The sequence below is a fragment of the Gorilla gorilla genome, chromosome 19 (genome assembly GCF_029281585.2).
Source record: "Gorilla gorilla gorilla isolate KB3781 chromosome 19, NHGRI_mGorGor1-v2.1_pri, whole genome shotgun sequence".
NCBI classification, from domain to species: Eukaryota; Metazoa; Chordata; class Mammalia; order Primates; family Hominidae; genus Gorilla; species Gorilla gorilla.
This window is the reverse complement of record NC_073243.2, coordinates 35,966,908-35,990,239: the sequence shown is the minus strand read 5'-3', so window position 1 is coordinate 35,990,239 and position 23,332 is coordinate 35,966,908. Positions and strand designations below refer to the sequence as shown.

The 23,332-nt window shown below is 40.6% G+C and overlaps 1 protein-coding gene and 1 non-coding gene across 6 annotated transcripts in view; both read right to left on the bottom strand.

The window, feature by feature from the left end:
- The window catches only part of POC5 (POC5 centriolar protein), a 41,710-nt gene extending 20,037 nt beyond the window's left edge, over positions 1–21,673 (bottom strand). The window contains exons 1-5 of one of the 5 annotated variants that reach the window (XM_019013687.3): positions 21,655–21,673; positions 17,124–17,221; positions 12,025–12,163; positions 9,994–10,077; positions 6,891–7,114 (exon numbers count right to left, since the gene is read on the bottom strand). In XM_019013687.3, the coding sequence (XP_018869232.3) occupies positions 6,891–7,114; positions 9,994–10,077; positions 12,025–12,163; positions 17,124–17,207 (531 nt within the window). In that variant the 5' untranslated portion in view covers positions 17,208–17,221; positions 21,655–21,673. Of the gene's footprint in view, positions 1–6,890; positions 7,115–9,993; positions 10,078–12,024; positions 12,164–16,645; positions 16,724–17,123; positions 17,222–21,370; positions 21,586–21,654 lie in introns of those variants that run through there. The other 4 variants (XM_055367789.2, XM_055367788.2, XM_055367791.2 and 1 more) reach the window with 4 other exon arrangements.
- Positions 13,780–13,886, bottom strand: LOC115931380 (U6 spliceosomal RNA). Its single transcript, XR_004067880.1, has one exon. It is a non-coding gene; the product is annotated as a U6 spliceosomal RNA (small nuclear RNA).
- Positions 21,674–23,332: the final 1,659 nt, after the last annotated feature.

Sequence of the window (23,332 nt, the reverse complement as noted above, 5' to 3'; positions counted from 1 at the left end):
AGATGGCCGAATAGGAACAGCTCCGGTCTACAGCTCCCAGCGTGAGCAACGCAGAAGACGGGTGATTTCTGCATTTCCATCTGAGGTACCGGGTTCATCTCACTAGGGAGTGCCAGACAGAGGGCGCAGGTCAGTGGGTACATGCACCGTGCGCGAGCCGAAGCAGGGCGAGGCATTGCCTCAATCGGGAAGTGCAAGGGGTCAGGGAGTTCCCTTTCCTAGTCAAAGAAAGAGGTGACAGACGGCACCTGGAAAATCGGGTCACTCCCACCCGAATACTGTGCTTTTCCGACCAGCTTAAAAAACGGCGCACCAGGAGATTATATCCCTCACCTGGCTCAGAGGGTCCTACGCCCACGGAGTCTTGCTGATTGCTAGCACAGCAGTCTGAGATCAAACTGCAAGGCAGCAGCCAGGCTGGGGGAGGGGCGCCCGCCATTGCCCAGGCTTGCTTAGCTAAACAAAGCAGCTGGGAAGCTCGAACTGGGTGGAGCCCACCACAGCTCAAGGAGGCCTGCCTGCCTCTGTAGGCTCCACCTCTGCGGGCAGGGCACAGACAAACAAAAAGACAGCAATAACCTCTGCAGACTTAAATGTCCCTGTCTGACAGCTTTGAAGAGAGCAGTGGTTCTCCCAGCATGCAGCTGGAGATCTCAGAACGGGCAGCCTGCCTCCTCAAGTGGGTCCCTGACCCCTGACCTCCGAGCAGCCTAACTGGGAGGCACCCCCCAGCAGGGGCACACTGACACCTCACACGGCCGGGTACTTCAACAGACCTGCAGCTGAGGGTCCTGCCTGTTAGAAGGAAAACTAACAAACAGAAAGGACATCCACACCAAAAACCCATCTGTACATCACCATCATCAAAGACCAAAAGTAGATAAAACCACAAAGATGGGGAAAAAACAGAGCAGAAAAACTGGAAACTCTAAAAAGCAGAGTGACTCTCCTCCTCCAAAGGATCACAGTTCCTCACCAGCAACGGAACAAAGCTGGACGGAGAATGACTTTGACGAGCTGAGAAGGCTTCAGACGATCAAATTACACTGAGCTATGGGAGGACATTCAAACCAAAGGCAAAGAAGTTGAAAACTTTGAAAAAAATTTAGAAGAATGTATAACTAAAATAACCAATATAGAGAAGTGCTTAAAGGAGCTGATGGAGCTGAAAACCAAGGCTCGAGAACTACGTGAAGAATGCAGAAGCCTCAGAAGCTGATGCGATCAACTGGAAGAAAGGGTATCAGCAATGGAAGATGAAATGAATGAAATGAAGCAAGAAGGGAAGTTTAGAGAAAAAAGAATAAAAAGAAACGAGCAAAGCCTCCAAGAAATATGGGACTATGTGAAAAGACCAAATCCATGTCTGATTGGTGTACCTGAAAGTGATGGGGAGAATGGAACCAAGTTGGAAAACACTCTGCAGGATATTATCCAGGAGAACTTCCCCAATCTAGCAAGGCAGGCTGACATTCAGATTCAGGAAATACAGAGAACGCCACAAAGATACTCCTCGAGAAGAGCAACACCAAGACACATAATTGTGAGATTCGCCAAAGTTGAAATGAAGGAAAGAATGTTAAGGGCAGCCAGAGAGAAAGGTCGGGTTACCCTCAAAGGGAAGCCCATCAGACTAACAGCTGATCTCTCAGCAGAAACTCTACAAGCCAGAAGAGAGTGGGGGCCAATATTCAACATTCTTAAAAGAAAAGAATTTTCAACCCAGAATTTCATATCCAGCCAAACTAAGCTTCCTAAGTGAAGGAGAAATAAAATACTTTACAGACAAGCAAATGCTGAGAGATTTTGTCACCACCAGGCCTGCCCTAAAAGAGCTCCAGAAGGAAGTGCTAAACATGGAAAGGAACAACCAGTACCAGCCGCTGCAAAACCATGCCAAAATGTACAGACCATCGAGACTAGGAAGAAACTGCATCAACTAACGAGCAATATCACCAGCTAACATCATAATGACAGGATCAAATTCACACATAACAATATTAACTTTAAATGTAAATGGGGTAAATGCTCCAATTAAAAGACACAGACTGGCAAATTGGATAAAGAGTCAAGACCCATCAGTGTGCTGTATTCAGGAAACCCATCTCACGGGCAGAGACACACATAGGCTCAAAATAAAAGGATGGAGGAAGATCTACCAAGCAAATGGAAAACAAAAAAAGGCAGAGGTTGCAATCCTAGTCTCTGATAAAACAGACTTTAAACCAACAAAGATCAAAAGAGACAAAGAAGGCCATTACTTAATGGTAAAGGGATCAATTCAACAAGAAGAGCTAACTATCCTAAATATATATGCACCCAATACAGGAGCACCCAGATTCATAAAGCAAGTCCTGAGTGACCTACAAAGAGACTTAGACTCCCACACATTAATAATGGGAGACTTCAACACCCCACTGTCAACATTAGACAGATCAACGAGACAGAAAGTCAACAAGGATACCCAGGAATTGAACTTAGCCCTGCACCAAGCGGACCTAATAGACATCTACAGAACTCTCCACCCCAAATCAACAGAATATACATTTTTTTCAGCACCACACCACACCTATTCCAAAATTGACCACATACTTGGAAGTAAAGCTCTCCTCAGCAAATGTAAAAGAACAGAAATTATAACAAACTATCTCTCAGACCAGGGTGCAATCAAACTAGAACTCAGGATTAAGAATCTCACTCAAAACCGCTCAACTGCATGGAAACTGAACAACTTGCTCCTGAATGACTACTGGGTACATAATGAAATGAAGGCAGAAATAAAGATGTTCTTTGAAACCAATGAGAACAAAGACACAACATACCAGAATCTCTGGGACACATTCAAAGCAGTGTGTAGAGGGAAATTTATAGCACTAAATGCCCACAAGAGAAAGGAGGAAAGGTCCAAAATTGACACCCTAACTTCACAATTAAAAGAACTAGAAAAGCAAGAGCAAACACATTCAAAAGCTAGCAGAAGGCAAGAAATAACTAAAATCAGAGCAGAACTGAAGGAAATAGAGACACAAAAAACCGTTCAAATTAATTCAATTTAATGAATCCAGGAGCTGGTTTTTTGAAAGGATCAACAAAATTGATAGACCGCTAGCAAGACTAATAAAGAAGAAAAGAGAGAAGAATCAAATAGACACAATAAAAAATGATAAAGGGGATATCACCACCGATCCCACAGAAATACAAACTACCAACAGAGAATACTACAAACACCTCTATGCAAATAAACTAGAAAATCTAGAAGAAATGGATAAATTCCTCAACACATACACTCTCCCAAGACTAAACCAGGAAGTTGAATCTCTGAATAGACTAATAACAGGAGCTGAAATTGTGGCAATAATCAATAGCTTACCAACAAAAAAGAGTCCAGGACCAGATGGATTCACAGCTGAATTCTACCAGAGGTACAAGGAAGAACTGGTACCATTCCTTCTGAAACTATTCCAATCAATAGAAAAAGAGGGAATCCTCCCTAACTCATTTGACGAGGCCAGCATCATCCTGATACCAAAGCCTGGCAGAGACACAACCAAAAAAGAGAATTTTAGACCAATATCCTTGATGAACATTGATGCAAAAATCCTCAACAAAATACTGGCAAACGGAATCCAGCAGCACATCAAAAAGCTTATCCACCATGATCAAGTGGGCTTCATCCCTGGGATGCAAGGCTGGTTCAATATATACAAATCAATAATGTAATCCAGCATATAAACAGAACCAAAGACAAAAACCACATGATTATCTCAATAGATGCAGAAAAGGCCTTTGACAAAATTCAACAACGCTTCATGCTAAAAACTCTCAATAAATTAGGTATTGATGGGACGTATCTCAAAATAATAAGAGCTATCTATGACAAACCCACAGCCAATATCATACTGAATGGGCAAAAACTGGAAGCATTCCCTTTGAAAACTGGCACAAGACAGGGATGCCCTCTCTCACCACTCCTATTCAACATAGTGTTGGAAGTTCTGGCCAGGGCAATTAGGCAGGAGAAGGAAATAAAGGGTATTCAATTAGGAAAAGAGGAAGTCAAATTCTCCCTGTTTGCAGACGACATGATTGTATATCTAGAAAACCCCAATGTCTCAGACCAAAATCTCCTTAAGCTGATAAGCAACTTCAGCAAAGTCTCAGGATACAAAATCAATGTACAAAAATCACAAGCATTCTTATACACCAACAACAGACAAACAGATAGCCAAATCATGAGTGAACTCCCATTCACAACTGCTTCAAAGAGAATAAAATACCTAGGAATCCAACTTACAAGGGATGTGAAGGACCTCTTCAAGGAGAACTACAAACCACTGCTCAAGGAAATAAAAGAGGATACAAACAAATGGAAGAACATTTCATGCTCATGGGTAGGAAGAATCAGTATTGTGAAAATGGCCATACTGCCCAAGGTAATTTACAGATTCAATGCCATCACCATCAAGCTATCAATGACTTTCTTCACAGAATTGGAAAAAACTACTTTAAAGTTCATATGGAACCAAAAAAGAACCCTCATTGCCAAGTCAATCCTGAGCCAAAAGAACAAAGCTGGAGGCATCACACTACCTGACTTCAAACTATACTACAAGGCTACAGTAACCAAAACAGCATGGTCCTGGTACCAAAACAGAGATATAGATCAATGGAACAGAACAGAGCCCTCAGAAATAATGCCGCATATCTACAACTATCTGATCTTTGACAAACCTGAGAAAAACAAGCAATGGGGAAAGGATTCCCTATTTAATAAATGGTGCTGGGAAAACTGGCTAGCCATATGTAGAAAGCTGAAACTGGATCCCTTCCTTACACCTTATACAAAAATCAACTCAAGATGGATTAAAGACTTACATGCTAGACCTAAAACCATAGAAACCCCAGAAGAAAACCTAGGTATTACCATTCAGGACATAGGCATGGGCAAGGACTTCATGTCTAAAACACCAAAAGCAATGGCAACAAAAGCCAAAATTGACAAATTGGATCTAATTAAACTAAAGAGCTTCTGCACAGCAAAAGAAACTACCATCAGAGTGAACAAGCAACCTACAAAATGGGAGAAAATTTTCACAACCTACTCATCTGACAAAGGGCTAATATCCAGAATCTACAATGAACTTAAACAAATTTACAAGAAAAAAACAAACAACCCCATCAAAAAGTGGGCAAGGGACATGAACAGACACTTCTCAAAAGAAGACATTTATGTAGCCAAAAAACACATGAAAAAATGCTCATCATCACTGGCCGTCAGAGAAATGCAAATCAAAACCACAATGAGACACCATCTCACACCAGTTAGAATGGCAATCATTAAAAAGTCAGGAAACAACAGGTGCTGGAGAGGATGTGGAGAAATAGGAAGACTTTTACACTGTTGGTGGGACTGTAAACTAGTTCAACCATTGTGGAAGTCAGTGTGGCGATTCCTCAGGGATCTAGAACTAGAAATACCATTTGACCCAGCCATCCCATTACTGGTTATATACCCAAAGGATTGTAAATCATGCTGCTATAAAGACACATGCACACGTATGTTTATTGTGGCACTATTCACAATAGCGAAGACTTGGAACCAACCCAAATGTCCAACAACGATAGACTGGATTAAGAAAATGTGGCACATATACACCATGGAATACTATGCAGCCATAAAAAATGAAGAGTTCATGTCCTTTGTAGGGACATGGATGAAACTGGAAATCATCATTCTCAGTAAACTATCGCAAGAACAAAAAACCAAACACCGCATATTCTCACTCATAGGTGGGAATTGAACAATGAGAACACATGGACACAGGAAGGGGAACATCACACTCTGGGGACTGTTGTGGGGTGGGGGGAGGGGGAGGGATAGCATTGGGAGATATACCTAATGCTAGATGACGAGTTAGTGGGTGCAGCACACCAGCATGGCACATGTATACACATGTAACTAACCTGCACATTGTGCACATGTACCCTAAAACTTAAAGTATAATAATAATATAAATAAATAAATAAATAAAACCCACTTACTATTTCTGCAATACTTTGTTTTACTTAAGGCCAGTAGTATCAAAATAAAAATCAACTTTTATAGTTTTATCACTTACACATCATAGTTGCTATAGGAGTGGCTATAAAATGAATATCCATTGCCAAAATTGGATCTTTTGTTGTCACATAAAAGGAGATATTTCCATTAGCCACAACTATGATATGGTAAAGGCACAGTATGTCTCAGTTACACACAGGCTGAGCCATTCAAAGTATCCGCGAAATTCAGTGGAGCACGTAGAACCGTTCCAGCAACCACTTAAAACCTGGCAACTCAAAGTACAGTTTCTGAACCAGTAGCATCACCTGGTAGCTTGACAGAAATGAGAATACATGGACACATGGAGGGGAACATCACACACTGGGGCCTGTCAGCGGGTGGGGGGTAAGGGGAGGGAGAGCATTAGGACACATACCTAATGCGTGTGGGGCTTGAAACCTAGATGACAGGTTGATAGGTGCAGCAAACCACCATGGCACATGTATACCTATGTAACAAACCTGCATGTTCACCACATGTATCCCAGAACTTAAAGTAAAATCAAACAAACAAACAAACAAACAAGAGTCAAAAAAAGAAAAAAAGAAATGCACGATCTTAGGCCCTGCTGAAGACCTACTGCATATGAAGCTGTAGTTTAACAGGCTCCCGCTATGATTCATAAGTACATTAAAGATTGAGAAGCAAGACTTAAGACACTGAACTGATCTCAGGAAACAAAAGATTTTTAAAAAGTTTAACTCAAAAAAACAAAACAGTATAAACGAGAGTAAAACTATTACATTACATATTAAACAACTATAATTGAAGAACTGCTGTACCGTACCTTAAGACCTGAACTCCAAAGATCAAGCACATTTTCCATCTTCTGAAGGTTTTCATCAGAAACAAGAAAATCGCTCACAAGTATTTCATGGGCATCTGTATGACTAGAATTTGTTGCTGGTGAGGAAGAGTCAGCTAAAAGATGTGAACTGAAAAAATCCATGACCGGGTGAGAAGGCTTCCTTGGCGATAACACTGGTGATGACTCTAAAATAAAAGTTGTAGCTGTCAAGCCAAATTGAAAATAACTCAAGTTGGTAAGGAACCATACTGGAAGGCTAAAAGATGTCTGCTACTTATGGAGGCTGAGAAAAAATGCAGAGAAACTACCTTTCAGGTGTACCTTAATCTATTTTTAATTTCAGTATTGTCAATGATTTAGCACAGACTGGCATGAGATACCTCCTATACTCCCAATCCCTTCTCTCCCAGCAAATGACCTCTATCCCAAATAAGGATCCTTTATATATCCAGGTCCAGCCTGAGGTGAAACTATCATCATCTGTATCATATCACCATTAATGAAGTGCTTTCTGTTTCTGTAATAAAAACATTATAAAGATTAGTTCTCATAACACATGCTACCCTAAAAAATAGGTATTATTATCTCCATTTTACTGATGAGAAACTGAGGTTCAGAAAAAGTTTAGTAATTGACCAAGGTCAGTGTGGTTGTATATAGGTCAATATTACTCTATAAGTTTAACACTGGGATTGGTTTTAATACTACTAAAATTCGTCCGGGCGCGGTGGCTCACGCCTATAATCCCAGCACTTTGGGAGGCCGAGGCGGGTGAATCATGAGGTCCAGAGATTGAGACCATCCTGGCCAACAAGGTGAAACCCCATCTCTACTAAAAATACAAAAATTAGCTGGGTGTGGTGGCGCGCACCTGTAGTCCCAGCTACTCGGGAAGCTGAGGCAGGAGAATCGCTTGAACCAGGGAGGCAGAGGTTGCAGTGAGCCGAGATCATGCCACTGCACTCCAGCCTGTGACAGAATGAGACTCTGTCTCCAAAAACAAAAACAAAAACAAACAAAAAACCTATTAAAATTAACAATATAAGTAGAAAGAGACTCATAATTTAGTTCTGCAGATACTCTGTTGTTAAGTACACTGTTAGGCTTCAATGTATAGGTGAGAAATATACACATCTCTATATGTATGTGCATATATATAAAATGCTCATCCCCTGCCCATATACAGGGAGGTGGGGGAGAGTCAGGGCCCTAAAGAGAACAGGTATCTATTTCTAAAAAAGCACTGAAAGGCTGGGCACGGTGGCTCATGCCTGTAATCCCCGCACTTTGGGAGGCTGAAGTGGGCGAATCATGAGGTCAGGAGTTCAAGACCAGCCTGGCCAACATGGTGAAACCCCATCTCTACTAAAAATACAAAAAATTAGCCAGGCATGGTGGCACGTGCCTATAGTCCCAGCTACTTGGGAGGCTGAGGCAGGAGAATTGCTTGAACCCGGGAAGCAGAGGTTGCAGTGAGCCGAGATCGTGCCACCCACTCTAGCCTGGGTGATAGAGCGAGACTCTGTCTCAAAAAAAAAAAAAAAAAACTGAGAAAGAAAAGTTAATATTTTCTCACATATTTATGCTGGAATTAGAGACTATCTGTCATCACTTGTCACATATCTCACATTTGCTATGAGCATCCTAATAACAAAGATGGAAGAGCTTGCTTTCTACTGAATGAAAGATGAATCTATGATAGAGAACTTGTTACTTAAATCTTTCAAGAATTCTTTTTTAAAATTTGTAAGATTTTAGTTTTTTTGCAAACATATTCTGCTTATGTAAAGACTTCTTTGCAAAAGGGAAAATAATTCCCTAACATGTGTGTTTGGTATAAAAAACATAACACAAAGTCTGGGCTAGTCACACTATGAAATGCTACCTGCATGTTCTGAGGATGGTTAAGAAACCCAAAGAACAGGTGGAATGACAATGTACATGAATATTCTCTTTTACTTGATTTTGCCAACTAGATCTGTACTCACAAAGAAAGCGATAGACTCTGCTTTTCAGTTTAAAAAATATCTCAACACTTACCTTTTAAGAAATCAAATCATGTAACTTCAGAACTTGTAAGGGCTGTCAGAGATTATGGTGCCTAAGACTTCTACTTACAAGTGAGGAAACTAAGGGTTAGAGGCATTACTTACGTGGTGACAAAAATGGTTACCACATTAAATAACATTAAATAGAAAAATATTCCACAATATTACATTTTAATTATTTTAATTATTCTGACTAGTCAAGAAAAAAGTCTCAGTCCAGTTCTAGTATGCTTTTAAAAGCTCTTTAAAGCCAGGCATGGTGGCTCATGCCTGTAATCCCAGAACTTTGGGAGGCCAAGGCAAGTGGATCACTTGATCTTAGGAGTTTGAGACCAGCCTGGGCAACATAGTGAGATCCCACCTCTACAGAAAAGTTAAAAATTAGCTAGGTGTGGTGGCATGTGCCTGTAGTCCCAGCTACTGGGGGAGGGGGCGCTGAGGCAGGAGGATCACTTGAGCCAAGGAGGTTGAGGCTGCAGGGAGCCCTGCACTCTAGCCTGGGTGACAGAGTGAGATCCTGTCTTGAAAACAAAACAAAATAAAAAAAAAACAAAAAACAATCTCCCCAAAAAGCCTCTTTAAGATTTGCTAATCTTCCCTTTTAACAAAGACAAAGCAGACTTTTAAAGAAAAACACTAAATGATGGCATAACAGGCGGCATAAAGATAGGATGAAAATCCTTACATTGGTACGCAAATGCCTGAAAGTTGGGAAACAGTGCATTGGTTTACATAAAAACTTGAATTGGCCAAACTATCTAATATCCCATTAAATCTTTTAAAAGACTTGCCCTCTAACTTAGCAATTTTAAGAAAGGATACTACACACTATAATGCATTGACCTGTCTTAATTGTACTATTTTGGTATCTTATAAAATTATTTTAAATATTATCACTTAAATTAGCAATAATAGCATTTTAAAATCCTGCCAATAAGTAATATGCTGAAATTATTCCTCTTACTACATAGATAATATTCATCAAACCACAAAATGTTGTATATTAATACAAATAAGCTAAAGAAAAATCATACCATCTGTCTTTGAATGACTTGAAATATTGAAATCACATCCTTTTCCAACTTCTATTGCAGTTTCTCTTACTTCAGAGTTATTTCCTGCCAAAAAGAAAGCTTTTTAAAATTAAACTGAACCACTCTTAAATAAAATGTCTAATCACACATAATTTAAGAAGGTAGCAGTACATAAGATTTTAGAAGAAACAAAATACGACATGCTGGGGATATAGGAACACTAAAACAAAGGACAAGAACAGATAAAAATCTGAGACTAGAAAAAGACTTACTATATCATTGATAAGCTCCAACTTATGCACCAAATATAGATGAGAGATAATGTAGTCTACTATAGCATTCAATTCACATTAAGAGAATAAGTGGGTGAATGACATTAGAACTTAGAAAAGGATCTGCTCTCTTATGACACTGGGTATTTCCAGAGGCCTGCTGCTTTTCACTAGCCGCAATCAAACTCAAGTGGCACTGGCTCCCCCAAAACATTGGCTTCCACTTCAGGAACCTGTAGTCAACAGATGGCAAAAAGGAAACTGGGAAAAACCTCTCAAGAATGACTGTTAGAGGCTTATACATACTTTGCCAATTTCCACATACCATGCCTTCTATCAAGCAACTGAGATACCAAGAATAAAGAGAATGTGGGATGATGAATTTACATAGAAGACTTTAACAAAGTCTACTTGTGAATCAAGATGACTAAAGGATATCTAAACTTACTATATAATGTATGTTTTAATCTCAAATCCTTTTTGGAAATGGCAGAGAATAAATAAATGCTATCTTACATAAGAGAAAAGAACAATGGTCTTAAATCCCAGGTGATTACCTTGAACTGTTGACTACAGCATCTCAAAAGTTTTTTCTTTTTTTTTTTTAAACAGAGTCTTGCTCTGTTGCCTAGGCTGAAGTGCAGTGGCATAATCATGGCACACTGCAGCCGTGAACTCCTGAGCTCATGCAATCCTCCCACCTCAGCCTCCCAAGGTGCCGGAACTATAGGCTGCTCTGCCCGGCTAATTTTTTTGTAGAGCTAGGGTTTTCTATGTTGCCTAGGCTTGTCTCAACCTCCTGGGCTCAAGCGATCCTCCTGCCTCAGCCTCTCAAAGTACTGGCATTACAAGCATGAGCCACTGCCTGGCCTGTATTTTAAGGCTCTCATCCTGTGGTCCTGTTTGTTGTTCCACTGCAAGAGGCCAAAGACAGAGGAACAGTGAAAAATCCACGTCTACAGAGAATGAGAGACAACAGACACTAGAGCTATGACTTAGCAGAAGCCCAGGAGCCTTTGGCCTCTGAGTAGGCTGTGTCATGTGCCTTCAAGGACAGGGATCCTTGGAGTTACGCCTATAGTGTGATAACTGTTCCTTATCAGGACTGTTTTAGGAAGGCTTTCTGTGCCCTTTGAAAGAACATTTATTTAGAGTTTGGGATGTTGTCTTCACCTGAATAAGGAATGGAGGTAAAAGGAGCTTTATCCTCTTTTCTCCACTTTTCACTCATCTATCAACACACATCCTGGTTTGTAGTAGCTTTCAGTTCTGCTGCTGACATGGTCCACAGATGGGTTCACCTTGTGATAATTATTCAAACAGTCCTCCATGCCCATATAAATACTGCTGATAAAGCACTAGCATGAGGTTCGTAAAGTAACTTAAGAGACTCTCAGGGCTACCATCTTTAATTTTAGGCTTTGGCATTTAGTTTTCAGGTTAATCCTGGCATAAAACTGTTGGAACAAGTACTGAGATACAACATACCAAAAAGCCATGCAGTTGCCATAGCATTGCTTCAACTTTATTATTCTTCATAAAAGTAAGAGTCAAATGAAGTTCAAAGAAAAATCAAGCTGTCACATGAGAGTCAGGAATAATATATTAAACTGTAAAAAGCTCCCCTAGATGATAGTAATACACATAAATGGCTGAGAAGAATCACTGATCTGGACAGGCATTTTCACAATCCTGTCAGTATCATTAATAAACTCAGTAATATTTTAAATTAAGAGATATCTTGAAAAATATATATAACCTTGACTATGAAGAATATCATGAATTGTAGAAATTCTGACATCTGGCACCAATTCTCCCTTAGGATGAGATGACTGTGAAGCACCGGGTTCAATATTTGGAGTCACTATAGCATAACGAAGCAGTTCTTCATATTCTTCCTAAGAGAGGCCAATAATCAATAATGTAGTGTAACAGTTACAATGTTATAATATATTCAACTGAATTTGTTTTAAAGAAATTTAATTACCATAATAGAGTCCCATGCTTATTATATTACAAAGTTTTACCACTTATTCCAAGCTTGAGTTCCTTGAGTGCTTCTTGTGTGATTTTTACATTTATGATTAACAGTTTGAAGAGGGCTGGGTGCAGTGACTCATGCCTGTAAACTCAGCACTTTGAGAGGCTGAGGCAGGAGGATGGCTTGAAGCCTGAGCAACAAAGCGAGACCTCATCTCTACAATAAATTTTTTACAAAAATTTGCTAGGTGTGGTGGTATGTGCCTGTAGTTCTAGCTACTCAGGAGGCTGAGGCAGGAGGACCACTTAAACCTAGGAACTGGTGGCTGCAGTAAGACAAGATGGTGCCACTGCACCCCAGCCTGGGTGACAGAGCAAGATCCTGTCTCTGGGGAAACAACAACAAAGTATGAAGAGGTGATAAGGTTCTGTGACTCAACACTGAATCAAAAATTTTCTATCACTTAATTTTATATGTCAGATCGGTTTAATTGAAGATGAGACATGCTATTAAAAAGATACCATTTTTGGAATTGAAAAAAAATTATGTAACCCAAACAAAATATAGAAGCAAACTGGATACTTAAGTTTATAAAACTGCAATGGCCTTCTATTACCCCCCAATTTCAAATGTACATTTATCAAGGCAGCTTAACTGTTTTTATTAACTGATTGCATTTGAATTTACAAAATAAATCTATACTACTGTAGTTTTGTTTTCATCTGCTTTTTTATATCAGAATTTTAAGTAAAATTGTTTTTAAAAAAGCTTATGCTTTTATATATTTGAAAACTGCTAGCTTTTATGGCAATTACATGTACAAGAGTGACCTGGTTTGTGCTTCAACCTTGATTTCTTGATTTACAATTTTTTTCTTCTTTTTTTTTTTTGAGATGGAGTCTTGCTCTGTAGCCCAGGCTGGAGTGCAGTGGCATGGTCTTGGCTCACCGCAACCTCTGGCTCCCAGGTTCAAGCGATTCTCCTGCCTCAGCCTCCTGAGTAGCTGGAATTACAGGTTTGTACCACCACGCCCACCTAATTTTTGTACTTTTAGTAGAGATGGGGTTTCACCATGTTGGTCAGGCTGGTCTCGAACTCCTGACCTCTTGATCCACAGCCCTGGACCCCCAAAGTGCTAGGATTACAGGCGTGAGCCACTGCACCCGGCCTGATTCACGTATTTAACATAGATACTTACATGCAGTAAACATTAGGTATAGCAAATACTGATTTTTATATATTTTAAGGCTAACGACAGAAGAGGAAGAGACAGATATTTCAAAGAGAAAATCTTTAGAAAATTCAACCAGAATCTCCTTCATATTGTTATAATCAACCATTTTTGTTAGTGATGTCACCTTCATGAGAATAAACATCTGTCTGAGTTTTAAACTTACATTTCCTAGTAGCAAATAAAAATCAGTATTTTACATAATGGTTATCACTGAGACAGAAGGCTCTTATTAGGAAACAAATCATTTAGGATATCACAATACAACTTTTTTATATTATAAAACTTAAAAAAATTATTAAAAAATTATTGAACATTTCACGAATTTGCGTGTCCTCCTTGCACAGGGACCATGCTAATTTTCTCTGTGTGGTTCCAATTTTAGTATATGTGCTGCTGAAGCGAGCACCAACATTTAATTTTTACATTGACAAAAGTAACTATGATTATTTAAATAGATTTAAATATCCTTAGGTTAAAAAAAATACACTTCCCAAACCATATTGGTTTTCCAATTATCAAAACGAAATTCCCAAAGAGTTTAATAAATTGGGGCCATGCACAAGATATTTACTAGTTCCTATAAACCTGAATGTGTGCGTTGGTCCTAATAAACTAATACATAAAATTTCAAGTGCATAGAGACTGTAACTAATCCAGCAGCGTTCATTTCTTTTTAATTTCTTTAACTTAATAAAGCCCCAGGGTTTGATTTGGGCAAATGGCCACCCAGCTACATTTCCCAGCCTCCTCTGCAGCTAGGTGTGGCCAAGAGACCTGGTCTATGGGATTCAACTGGAAATGATGTGTACAACTTTAGGTGAAGTCCCTAAAAACGAAGCTGCTTCCTGCTGGTCCCCTCTTAGTGCACTGTCAGTGCACCAGTACCTGACAATGCAAACACGGTCAACAGCTCATGGCACAGAAACAAGAGAGAAGGGATTGGGTCCTCAGATGATCTCAGGACTATGTATCAGCTCAGAATTTACGAGAGACAGAATCAAACTGTAAGGAACCCACTTAGACCACCCTTACTTGGTTTCTGTTAAAGCATTATTATACTTCCCAAACACCCAAAATAAACTTTTGATTTTGGCTAAGAATATATAAAAGTGTGGCTGTTATGGAGTTATGGAGTCTGAATGTTTGTGTCCCCTCAAAATTCATATGCTGAAGCCCTAACACCCAGTGTGGCTGTATTTGGAGATGAAGCCTTCAAGAAAGTAATTAAGGTTAAATAAGGTCATTGGCCGGGGCCCTGATAGCATTAATGTACTCATCAGAAGAGACACCAGGAACCTTGTGCGCGCTCTCCTCCCACAAGCACATACTGTACTGAGGAAAGGCCATGCGAAGATACAGCAAGAAGGCACCTGTCTGCAATCCACAAAGAGAGCCCTCACCAGAAACTGACCCTATTGGGCTGTGATCTGGGACTTCTAGCCTCCAGAACTGTGAGAAGATAAATGTCTGTTGTTTAAGCCTATGAATTTATGGTACTTTGTTATGGTAGCCTGAGCAGATTAATATGATGGTGATCTTATATTGTGAGGTTCATAAACTTTTTATAGTGTTCCTGCTGTGGTGTCAGTTGCAACTAGATTTAGCCAAGTCAGCTCTGCTCAGAGTTAGCCTATCATCACCTCTAGCATGTAGGAACGGAGGGAGAAGTGGAAGTCAGTGGCTTTCACTTGTGGCTTCCCTAGTCTGACTTCTGCTCTGGATAAGAGAAGGAAAAAAAAGATCCAAATATATATTTCAAATCATATACTTCATACATATTCATATATTTTACCACAATTGCTATGGCTTAAAGGGAAAATAAGTATATGTCAATAGTATTCCATGACCATATATTCCAACTTATTTCAAGAAAAACATTTAGAAAAAATCAGTTATTTAAATGACTATTTTAGAGTTTCATATATGTAGATACAAGCCAAATGAGTTATTTAAAAATAAAATTTAAAATTAAGAATCAAAATAAATAATATTGCCTTTCTTAATTGCCAAACATAACCTGTGTTAACATTCAAAACTTATAATTTTGCCCCCCTCCCCAACCCCCAAGAGCTGAATTGATATGACCCTGAAATATAGCTCCACCCATGCCTCAACCATTAGAGTCAGAGCAACTTGGCTGATAGGAGCTGTGATTAGAGGAAATTTTCAGTGTATAAGCACTATGGATGCTGCCCATCCCTCAGCATTTACCACCTTCTGGCTTATGAAGCATTCGCATAACAAAGAGAGTAACAAAAAAGTTCCTTAAGAGGAATATTGATTTATGAGGGGCTTTTGTATTAAATGTTTGGATTTACATATTTACTACATATGTAAAAATGTGTATTTTATGTTATTTTTAAGATTATTTTTTGTATTTATATTTTCAAGTGCTTCCAGTAGTGAAACCCAAAGTAATAACACTGTATGTACAGGGAATATGGAGAGGCTTTCAACTTCAGTCCAAGAACCAGTAGGAACATTAGTTGACAGTAATAGACTCTCAGTTGGGCTTACATTATAGGTGGGTAACCAATAACACAAAATAATTTCTGGCAGGTTCTTCTTCCGTCTCTCTAAAATTCCACTCTAGAGAGTTATTCTTTTGATTTAAAGCTTTATCTCTTCACGAAATGACAATTTGAGAGCTCACAAGGTGTTTACATTTTAGTATAAATGAGTTAATCAGTTCTATCTTCAAGTTTCCATCAGACAGCGATGAAGGGTGGAGGAAGTACTGTCACCTGAAGAGAGGACTACATGGGACAGGTACCATCAAAAGGGAAGGCTAGGGTGCAAAAGCTCTGCCACAACTCCAGACTAGTTTTATCCTGTAAATATTCAGATATTTTCCCAATACCTTCCCCATTTTGAAATCCATAATTTCGATTAAAGGAACAAATTTGTTTCATAAAATATTTTCCTAAAGCTTTTCTCATATTGTACAGAATCAATAACAATTTCATATGCTTAACATATGAAGGCATAAACAGCCTTTCCCCTTGAGTAATACAACTGTAAAATTTAAGATATACCATGTCATTATTCTCTTATTTAAAATCTACTCCAGAAATCTAAATCCATATTTTCGATGATGAAATATTTAGAAATAAGAGAAATTTAAAACATTTCATGTAAATACCACACCCTCTGTAGTCAACTGACCCACTTCATTTTATCTGTCAATGTCCAGGTCCTGGGCAGCAGATTGTACCGAATGTTGTGACAACAGAGACCAAACCTCAGCAAGTAGAACACAAGGGAATCTTGAGCTCTAGAACTTTGGATGGTTTGATATTGTATTAATTTGCATTAAAAGTGAAAGTAGCATTCATGAGAGGTAGCTAAAATGAAAAAAATTTAAACAAAAAAATGTTTCTTGAACACTTGTTTCGCCTCTTACTGTGTTGGTTGAAGCCTTTGTACAGAGTGTATGGAGAGTTCATCAATATTTTCTGAAAAGTTAAAACAATGTAAAGTAACTCCTAAAATGTGTACAGTAATTCCTGAAGTTTGATATTATTATAAATTGAAAAACTCTCTTGTAAATAGATGAAAAAATTATTAAAAAATCCTAGTTTTCCCTTACATTCATTTGTTTAAAATAAAAAAAGTCATGATAAATTTAGAAATTTTTTCCTACCTGAAGATTCGAAGAGACAGAACTGCCTCGACTGGAGTCATTTTGCACAACTGGAAGTGAGTATTTCTCCTCATCTGATGACATTCTGCACAAATGCTCTAAAACAGTAGAAGCTAACTTTAGCTTTTTTCCTTGATATTTAAGATAAAATCCTTTCCAGATATATATAAGTGCAACAGTATCCAAATCTGCAGTCTTCCTGTGATATGCTAAAATCATTCATTCAACATATTGAGTACCTACAGGCAAAAAATCACTGGGCAAAAAACAGTTGAAGACCCAGTCCCGATATTAGTGAGTTTATAACGTAGTCAGGTCTTCAGAAAAATCCCCAGCGGGGCCTGTTGAGCATAATAGATTGTGATCACTGTTCTTGAGCAAGGTGTGACAACCTGGGTGCTGTGTACTTTCCTCTAAGATACAGAACCAAGAGAGAACAAACAATTTGTGCAAATTCCCTTCTTGGGAAACTTACCTTTGGAAATATTATTTTAAGAAAAGTGAGCTTATACAAAACAACAGAATCAAATATATGCATAGAGAATTTGTTGAAAGTCCTAATCAAAAAATTATTAAAAGTACTTTTAGTAACAAGTAACCAAATTATTCAAAGAACAAATAGTGACTATTCGAACTATCTGAATACCAGTAATATGTAAGACATTGGTGAGGAATGTAAAATGAAGTCCTCATTCTTAAGGAGTTTACAATCTGTAGAGAGGGCCAGGCATGTATATTATATAAGTGACCGACTGATGAATAAACTGCTGATAGGCCCTAAAATAACAGATACAAAGTAGAGAGGTGGGAGTAGCTATTTTTCATGGGGTAAGATTGCATGACTGTAAATAAGCAGGAAAGGAGGCACAGAAAGTTTTTAGAGAAGATGACCCAGGTGTTGAGATCTGAAAGATGAGTAAGTCTCATCCTGAAAGATGGATAAAAGGTATAAACACAGGTGTAGATATTCTAGGCAGTAGAGCAATGTAAGCAAAGACAGAGCCATGGACATTATGCCAGGAACAGCAAGCAGTTTGGTAAAGACAAAGCAATGGGTGCAAAGGATTGGCTAAGGATGAAACAAAAAGTAATGAGCAGCCAGATCATGGAAGGTCAAAACTTGTCATATTAAAAATCTGGGTGTTTATTCTAGACAAGTTATTGAAATATTTTTTAAAAGTTACATGATCAGAAAGATCATTCCAGCAGCACTGAGGATGAATTTGGATATTAAGAGAGATCAGGCTGGGTGCAGTGGCTCATGCCTGTAATCCTAGCACTTTGGGAGGCTGAGGTAGGTGGATCACCTGAGGTCAGGAGTTCGAGACCAGCCTGGCCAACATGGCGAAACCCTGTCTCTACTAAAAATACAAAACAATTAGCCGAGCCTGGTGGCAGGTGCCTGTAATCCCAGCTACTTGGGAGGCTGAGGCAGGAGAATAGCTAGAACCCTGAGGGTGGAGGCTGCAGTGAGCCAAGATCGCACCACTGCACTCCAGCCTGGGTGACAGAGACTCCGTCTCAAACAAAAAAAAAAAAAAAAAAAAAAAAGAGATCAATTGAGAGCTGACTGCAGTAGTCTAAGAGATAAATGTTCTCTTTGATAGTAATTAAGGAGATAAATGATGACCTAAGTCTAGGAAGTAGCAATGGGAAGGGGATGGAGGGTATGACTACAAGACAGTTGTGTTATGGTGATGGAAAGAGAAAATGATCAATAATAGATCAAGGGGTTAAAAAGAACTGTTGGTGGCTTCCAGATCTCCGGTTTGGGTAACTAGATGGATAGTGCCACTCACCAAGGCAAGAAAGGTAGGAAGATGAGCAGGTTGGGAGGAAGGACAATGAGTGCCATATCAGATGAGTTGGGTGTGAGGATGCCTCTGAGGCACCAGGGTAAAGCTGCAAGTATGCAGTCTGTGGTCACACTGGCTATGTAGTGCACTACTCCAAGGACTGCCATTCACAATGGCTACACTGTGAATGGCGTTTCCTGGAGTTAAGCATTGTGGGAGCCCCGCACTGGAGGTATAAGTTGGAGATCCAGTTTGAGGAATCACGGGCATAATGGGAACTGCTGAAAAAAGGGAATGGATGAGACCACCTACAAAAAAGGAATGTGAGAAAAAGTTCTTATCCTGAGGTCCTGTATTAGTACGTTTTTCAAACTGCTATAAAGAACTGCCCGGGCCGGGCACGGTGGCTCATGCCTGCAATCCCAACACTTTGAGAGGCTGAGGTGGGCGGATTACGAGGTCAGGAGATCAAGACCATACTAGCTGGGAGGCTGAGGTGGGCGGATTACGAGGTCAGGAGATCAAGACCATACTAGCCAACACGGTGAAACCCCATCTCCACTAAATACAAAAAATTAGCCTGGCGTGGTGGTGGGCGCCTGTAGTCCCAGCTACTTGGGAGGCTGAGGCAGGAGAATGGCGTGAACCCGGGAGGTGGAGCTCATAGTGAGCCAAGATTGCGCCGCTGCACTCCAGCCTGGGCGACAGAGTGAGACTCCGTCTCAAAAAAAAAAAAAAAGAACTTCCCAAAACTGGGTAATTTATAAATAAAAGAATTTTTATTGACTCACAGTTCCGCATGTCTGGGGAGGCCTCAGGAAACTTAAAATCATGGTAGAAGGGGAAGCAGGCACATCTTAGATGGCGGCAGGCGAGAGAGTATGTGAGAGAGTGCAGGAAAAACTACCATTTATAAAACCATCAGATCTCGTGAGAATTCACTTTCATGAGAACAGCACGGGGGAAATCGCCCTTATAATCCAATCACTTCCCTTCCCCTACATGTGGAGATTACAACTGAAGATGGGATTTGAGTGGGGACACAAAACCTAACCATATCAGGTCCCTACACCCGACTCGTATGCAATATTTTTATCATAAATGTGAATGTGTATTTTTCTAGAAAGAAGATCTTTCGCTTTAAATATGCGTTCAGAGGGGACCATAGCCCTAATAGAGTTAAGGACTACGACTGTGAATGAGAAGAGGGTTAAAGCCAGAACCACTAACATCTAAAGGGCAAGAGAAGAACAGTCAGCAAAGAAGAGGAGTCAGCAAAGGAAGTCAGAACATTAGAACTATGGAAGCAATATCACAACTTTGAGAAGAAAATAGAGTTAGATGCCAAAGAACCATGAGGATTGGATAGAATTTGGCGATTAGGAGGTTGCTGAGACGTTTGCTTGAACAATTTCAGTGGAAAGTAGAACAATTTCAGTGGAAAGTAAAACAATTACAGGTCTTAGTCACAGTGGGCTGAAAAATAAATGAGAGATGAGGAAATTGAAATAGAAAAGGAAGATACAGGGAAAAGTGCAAAAATAGAATGGAAACACAGGCTGGAACTAGATTGTGGAAAGGGAAGTTCAACTTTTTCCAGTGAGTATCACTGTGCATACACATGTTAAGTAAACTAAATCTCAGCATGACTGTCTTTAGTTAAGCCAATTAGGGAGGATAAAATAAGTGCATGTATCTGCAGCAAGGAATGGCTGCTTCACTGACTTCAAATCTACCACTGTGATAACTTGGTCCATTTATATTTTTATTCACTTCTTCCTTTAGGATTTGAGACCAGGCAGGTAACAGGGGTGGGGGGGGGGGGGGGGTGCTGATTATTTAAAAATGAGCTAGTAAGTATGGTCAGATCTCAAAAATTGTTTCTTAATACGGACACACTGCAGACAAAAAAACCCACCGCACTTTTGGAAAATATTCTATCTTCCATCTGCCCTGCTTTATGTCAACAAGGTATGAGTTATTTGAAACTCTAGAACAGTAGCATTTTCCTTACTGTTTCTGGGTTCAGAAACAAAGGAGAAAAATGAAAACTGCTTTAATGGGTGGCGGATGCACATTAGTTCACTACATTTTCAGTAGTCTCTAATCCAAGGTATCAGAAAACAAGATCAAAACTTTTGTGTGCTTCTCTGTTGCCAGAAACATAAAATAACATCTTGGTAATTACCTGGCTGACAGGAAAACAGGGGTCTGGGAATTCAAATGGAACCCCCAAGAGGCAAAGGAAGAGCGAATTAACATGCAAACTAGCAGCAGGGTGATGTCGCCTGTGCCTTTCACCAGGCCTAGCTGCACTCAAGGAAAGGGGCGCGCCAGCCCCTCCCCAAAGCAGGGACTAGAAGCAGAGGAGAAAAGCCATTGCAGTAAGCAAAAGGCCATAAGTTTTCTTCCATCACCTTCCGACCCAGCCTGTTTTAAGAAAAATCTTACTTAAGCACAACAGAGCTTTATACATGGTTATTTTTTCTCAACGTTTTAAGTGACCGGAACCTCTGATGACAGTAACCGCTCAGCATCCCTCACTCCTGCTCACTTACTCTTCCTGCACGCCTCGGAGGGGAAACTTTGGGACCTTCCGGCAGAACAGCTGAATCACTCGCTTCTGGGGAAGAGCCCAGGGGGAGGAAACACGCGCCAAGGAACTTTAAATCTCCCTCCACTACTTTCGCCAGGGATGCAGGGACGCAGGGTCGGCCCGGAGCGCTGCTACCCACCGTCGCCGCTCGCGACCAAATCCTGACTCCTCGCTCTGCGCCTCTTAGCCGCGTCGCAGCTGCAGTGTCAGCAAGTGCAGCCTCAGCAAGCACAACCGCTACCTAGACAGCAACCTGACAGTTTCAAACTGCAGGGAGGAATTAAGGACAGCCCTGGGCATTGGTCCTTTGTTTTAGCAATCTGCCGTTTGATTGGTCCGAGAGCTGGGGGCGGGGATTTGGGGCGCTGCCGGGAGAAGCCGGAATTACTTTGGAGAGCCCCGCCCCCTGGCTCCTCAGGTTGGTAGGGGGCGGGGTCCTAGGGAGCCCCACCCAGCGCCCGTGGGGATTAAATATTGCGCGTGCTCAGTTCTGTTCAGCGGCTGCAGGCTGCTAAGCGGCTCCCGGAGCTGATTTGGTTAGAGGCTGTTGAGCAGGGCTGAAGTTGGCTAATGCCGTGTGCTGTTGGCTTTCAACAATTCCGGTAACCTAGATATGAGTCCTAATGCTTTCGTCTGCATAAGAACAATCCGAAATTCTGGGCCAGGTGTGGTGGTTCATGCCAGTAATCCCAGCACTTTGGGAGGCTGAAGTGGAAGGATCGCTTGAGCCCAGGAGTTCGAGACTAGTCTGGGGAACATAGGGAGACCCTTTCTCTATAAAAAATTAAAAACAAAAAAAAATCTGCATCATCCACAGATCCCCTGCAACAGAATCACTTGGAGGTGCTTTTTTTTTTTTTTGAGATGGAGTCTTGCTCTGTCGTCCGGGCTGGTGTGCAGTGGCACTATCTCGGCTCACTGCAACCTCCGCCTCCCAGGTTCAAGCGATTCTCCTGCCTCAGCCTCCCGAGTAGCTGGGATTACAGACGACCGCCACCACGCCTGGCTAATTTTTGTATTTTTAGTAGAGATGGAGTTTCACCATGTTGGCCAGGCTGGTCTCGAACTCCTGACCTCAGGTGTTCCGCCCACCTCGGCCTCCCAAAGTGCTGGGATTACAGGCGTGAGCCACCATGCCCGGCCGAAGGTGTTGATTCCTTCGGTCATGGACACCGTCAGGAAATCTGAATTTTTAACACACACTGCCAGTGATTCTGATGCAAGAGTCTGCAGACCACCCTTTGAGAAATTGCTAGTCTAGGCTGGGTGCGTTGGCTCACGCCTTTAATCCCAACACTTTGGGAGGACGAGGCAGGTGGATCACCTGCGGTCAGGAGTTCGAGACCAGGCTGGCCAACATAGTGAAACCCCATCTCTACTAAAAATACAAAAATTAGCCGGGTGTGGTGGCTTACGCCTGTAGTCCCAGCTACTCCGAAGGCTGAGGCAGGAGAATCCCTTGAACCCAGGAGGCAGAGGTTACAGTGAGCCAAGATACCGCCACTGCACTCCTGCCTGGGTGACAGTGAGACTCTGTCTCAAAAAACAAACAAAGAAAAAACCAAAATTAGTAGTCTAGTTTTAACTAATCTCAAACGTGTCAGACTTCAAGATAGAGCCTTCTGGTGAAGTATTGGCCTTAGAATCAGATCATAATTATAATCTAGCTTTACCATCTACTCGCTGTCACCTTGGATAATACTACTCACATACTAAGGTGGTAGGAGATTAAAGGAATTAATATATCTAAAATACCTAACACACAAACATATAGTCTTTCAACTTATATTGGCAACAGATAGGCTAGAGGTATGAGG